Source organism: Elaeis guineensis, chromosome 13 (genome assembly GCF_000442705.2).
Source record: "Elaeis guineensis isolate ETL-2024a chromosome 13, EG11, whole genome shotgun sequence".
NCBI lineage: Eukaryota > Viridiplantae > Streptophyta > Magnoliopsida > Arecales > Arecaceae > Elaeis > Elaeis guineensis.
Genome location: NC_026005.2, coordinates 11,639,115 through 11,644,235, shown reverse-complemented (window position 1 = coordinate 11,644,235; position 5,121 = coordinate 11,639,115). Strand labels below are relative to the sequence as shown.

The 5,121-nt window shown below is 41.9% G+C and overlaps 1 protein-coding gene across 1 annotated transcript; it reads right to left on the bottom strand.

Moving 5' to 3' along the window:
• Positions 1 to 1,198: 1,198 nt before the first annotated feature.
• On the bottom strand, positions 1,199 to 2,731 carry LOC105056657 (RING-H2 finger protein ATL3). Its single transcript, XM_010938938.4, has one exon. It carries the CDS (start codon positions 2,399 to 2,401, stop codon positions 1,499 to 1,501), a length of 903 nt encoding a protein of 300 aa, XP_010937240.1. The 5' UTR covers positions 2,402 to 2,731; the 3' UTR covers positions 1,199 to 1,498.
• Between the last annotated feature and the right edge of the window lie 2,390 nt (positions 2,732 to 5,121).

Below are 5,121 nucleotides of genomic sequence, written 5' to 3'. Positions count from 1 at the left end.
AGTATAAGAGCTAAATTGTAGCCAAAACTTCACCAGATTGTAGTCATCAAACCACAAGAAGGACATGCGACCAGCTTCTTATCCAGACCAGCTCTAATCAAGTCCAAAATTAAAGAAGAAAAGTTTCCAGTCTCATTCAAGGAGTTGCAAAATTCTTACATGATCTTTCTGAAAAGGTCAAGTGATCTCATAATTCATGAGGAGAGATAAGGATTTGGCAACAACATTAAACAACAAATCCAGTTCTGAAAAACTGCACGCTTTTGAATTCTTCTCAAGACCAATTGCCAAATTAGTATGGATTTTCTGAGGAATCTTCAGGTTCATATTGGAAAATTAAGAATGTGACAAAGCCCATCATCAATCAAGAAAGCAATAAGTCACCACTCATCGGAGACCTTCCATCTATATCAAAACTTATCTTCCATGATTCAGCATGCATGGGTTTAAGAATGTCAAAAATGAGACCATGCAGCCCATGTGGAAGGCCATCATTAGTCAAGCAAATAACCTTGAATGGAAATGGTGGATGGCATCCAATCTCATTAGCTATTGCTGTCTGCATCAACATCAAGAATCCATGATAAGCATTGGTAATCTTGGGCATGGAAAAATGATCAAGATATTCTGACTTCCAAGCCCTTTGGATTTATTTAACCTCTAAGGTTCGAAAATTGGAGCAGAACATCAATTTTCAAGCAGTGAAAAATACTACTCCCTCAAAGCAATTATCAATAATATCCAATCATAACCACATTGCAATCTCCTCCATTCTTTTCTTAATGAAAACATCTAGCAGCAATTATTGTAGAAAATGTGACAACCGGACGAATGCTCCATTTATTCCCTGTGCACTGTGTTTTTGTTTCATTATGACAGAGATAGAGACTTCAATGCCCTGCTTTGCAGGGACATGTTGCAAAGTTCAACTCAAACACGAATGAGAAAATAGTAAAACAAATCACATGGCTTCATGCGGTATCTACAAGCACCGTAACCAAGCAAAACAAGTCACTTTGACAATACATCCTTCCACACACAGCAGTCCCAATAGCAAGAAAAATCAAGAGTTATCATTCTAATTGTATCAATCAACAATGATGCAATAAGCATTTGAATCACAAAAACAGATACTAAGAAGAGTAACATGGATAGTAAATAGCCTGGCAAACAAAGAATTCAATTTAACATTTTGCAATGGTGGAATTAAATGAATCAATTCATATATCCAAAATGCATTTAAACAAAATGCTTTTAGAGACAGCATTCATTATTCACTCCCGAGGGTGAATGACTCTATGGATCATGAGCTGGATTTTTGAATTGGATCTATGAAAACTGATTCCTTTCTGTGCAAATTCTGGGGCAAACCAACTGCCTTGCATCTCAAACACCCGAAATTACTAACTTTCCATGCTTGCTTTCAGTATCTTGTGCTCCAGATTTCTTTCCATTCTCCAATAATTCTCAATTGCCAAAAGCAATTGGTGAAACCAATTCAAGAACTTGGAGATATTTTTGGCATCTGAAGACTCCCATCTACTGCAACTCCAACTCCTACTATTCCCTGCTCAATATCACCAACTCGGAGGCTGCAAGAAGAACCAATCCCTCGATTCCCCTGGCTCAGGAGCCTCCTCAGTGACCTCAACCTCGCCGACGTTGGAGACTTGATCTCATCCACAGGTAGCCTACTTAATGCTGGACATTGGCATCCCTCCATCATTCGTCGCTCGACATCGATCACCAGCTTTCGGTCAGGCCTCCCTGTCGAAGAGTCCATAGAACTCGAACTCCCTTCACACCAGCCCGCCGCCACTGCTGCGGTCGTCGGACCTCCAGTTGTGACCTGATCCTGGGATCCCCAAAACAACACATTGGTTGGGAAAATTGGGGACTCCGGCAGTCGCCCGGCCGCCAGCACCGCCTCCACCGGAGAATCCTCAGCCAATTCGACGCCAGAATCAGCATTCTCCGACAACACCGGGCTGCGGCAGAGCGGGCAGGTGGAGTGAGAGTTTAGCCACATATCGATGCACTCCAAATGGAAGCCATGCCTGCAACCGGGCAGCAACCGAGCCTCCTCCCCCTTCGACAGCTCCGAGAGGCAGACAGCGCACTCGAGCCCCTCCTTGAATACCTCCGGCCCGAAAACCATGTAAGGGAGGGCTTTAATTGCGGCCGGATCGAGGCCACGACGGGGGACGGCGGCTTCGTCGGCGACAGCGACGGGGGCGCGGGCGCGGGCGCGGGCGCGGGCGCGGCCGAGGGTGGGATTGGCGCCAGAGTAGCGCTTCACGTGGAGGTAGAAGAACAAGGCGAAGAGGAAGACCATAAAAATTACTATCACCGCGGCCACCATGATGGCGGTGGTCATCACGTTGCTGCTCGGCTGTGACATCGTCTTTGAATAATATTAATGTAATATCGAATATATAAATTTATCGATGTACGTTTGCTTCTCGATTTAAGGAAATTTGGAAGAGTTTGTGCATATATCTTATCTGTGTAGACTCTCACAGAGTGGATGGGAGTCTATATGGATTTGGCTTATGGAGTTAATGGTGAGAGGAAGAGGAAGTGGGGTGGAGGTGGAGGTGGGTTTGTGGGGTTCTTTTTATAGAGAGAGGAGAGTGGTTCACTGGTGTTATAGAGTGGGGAGAGGATAACTACTTAATTTGAGGTTTGGAGTGGGGACAAGGGAGAAAGGGGGATGGAATTGGGATTGGAAGGGGGAGAGAGGGTAGGGAGAGGAAGGTGAGCTAATTCCTCAGATGGAGAGTGACAGAAATGGTCCCTGTTCGTACGGGTGGAAATGTTTGAATTTCCAAGATACCATGCTTTCTTTTTGATGGAAAACGGAAGCAGCGAACTGCCATGCTTTCAAATTGGATGAGGCTAAGAATGGCGTGCCCAGCTCGACGCCTACGCCTACGGCGGCGCCATACGATTTGGAGAGCCCGGAGTGAGCTTTGTTACTGGAAATTGACAGGTCGGCAGTGGGTCCAAGAGGACTGCTGGGTTGTGTGGCCCAACCGGATCATCTACAGTCCAAACGTTTCTTGCGGACAGTAGTGATGAGGCCGCCGGCGGCGGCGGCGGCGGCGGTGGAGGAGCGATGGCAGTGATGGTGAGGGCTGCAGTGGAGATTAACAAGTCGATCGAGGAGAGGAAAAAACCTGGGATGCTTGGCTAATGGTCACGCATATAAAATAAAAATGATAGTTGATCTAGAGCCGAGCTTAAGCAGAGCTCAACTCCAAGTTGTTAAGCTTGATCATTTAAACCGACACGGTCTGAACTAGCCTGTTATTGAACAAAGCTTGAGCTGTTTTTGGGCGAATTGGTTCATCTACATCCACGTGAGATCCAAATTTTAGAAATAAACAGTATTAAACATTTGAAATATCATAATATCACCTATAATTCTTTGCCCGTTTCTATCGCTTTAGACTCTTGATTGACCTTTTGATATGAATAAGTTAAATTCATTGTTAAGTGTATGGACATGGAATTTATCTTCATTTGTTAATTTTAAATTTACATTAAACATGGTTTACAACTTTATACTTTTCTTTTTTATATAAATTATTAGATTATTATTAATAAATTTTATTTTCATTATATGTACAAAATATTTTCTATAATAGCTTCATTTTATATTTGTTGAGATTCAAGATGTTACATTGTCCTTGAATAAAATTAAAAAAAAAATTATTTTATGAAAATGAAGGAAACCCAACAACAAATCTATCCTATCTTGATTGAGTTAGGTTAGGTTAGATTCTAACATTGGTTGCATCAATTTTGGTTTCAAAAATGGATAGCTAAGTGGAAAAGTTTGAATTAGCCGCTAACTTGAATTAACTCGGCCCATGGGCACCCGCAATCTCTCTCTTACTCTTGTAGCCTTCCGCCCATCCATTCTTTCTCTCGTGCGGGTCACATGTAATGCCACAAATTTGACCCGACTTACGAAGATCCGACTCGAGCCATTTAAAAGGACTCATGGATCTGGATCGGATTTTAAAATTGGATCCATTTTATTTTTCAGATTGAGTCTAGATTTATTGAATTTTGATCCGATCCGATCTGACCCAACCTACTTAAATTTTTGGGTTGATACGAATCTTATGCTTAATGATCCAATTTGATCCGAATTTATTATATGATCCAAACCTATCATATGCTAGTATGGGTTAGGAATAAATTATAGTAGGATGCCCACCTATACAACATTATTTTTTTTTCCTTTCCACCCCCACAATTGAGTGGCATCCACTGTTTCAAATTGATGGAGTTCCTAACAAATATTATCTTCTTCCTTTTCCACCTCTACAAGAAATCTTTCGCATTAAACCTACACAACCTTTCCAATCTAAGAAATTTAGAAGATTAGTAGGAAATAAATATTTTATCTCATGATCGGCTTTCATATATACATGAGATACATTTTGGTAGTTCTTTGGGATGAAATGGTCACATGTTGATGACCACTCCAAAAATCATTGTGTCGCTAGTGTCATTAGATGATAAACTTGTAAGATTAACTTCAACTCTACTCATGAGAATCGATTGAATAGCTATAGCTAATGCTTGTTGGTTAATTTGACCCACAATCCAACCCAGACCTAATCCATATCCAAATCAGATCCGAATCGGATCTATATTTCATGGATTAGGACTGGATTATATATGGATCCGATCCAACCAGAATGATCGTTGGATCAAAAAATTTGATCATGAACCTGATCCAACCCGATCCGATCTTCTATTAGGTTGGGTCTAGATCCAATATGAAAACCTGATAAAAAAATCAGATCGGATCAAAGTCACTCATGATCTAGTCTGATTCAATCCATTTACACCTTTAGTCACATGGCTCCTGCATGGGTGGGAGGAGGAAGAGGGCTATGAGTTTTCCTCCCCCTTAATTTTCTCTCCAGCAGCACGCCGCACGATCAAGAGAGGTAGAGGGTGCAAAAAAAAAAAGAGATGCATGGAAGACCGTGAAGTGAGAGAAAGTTAGAGAAAGTCTCGCATCTTCTAGGGTATTGGTGGGTTAGGGTTTGTAGATTTCATTCTTCTCCTCTTGTTTCTTAGAGATCTATTCAGATTCTT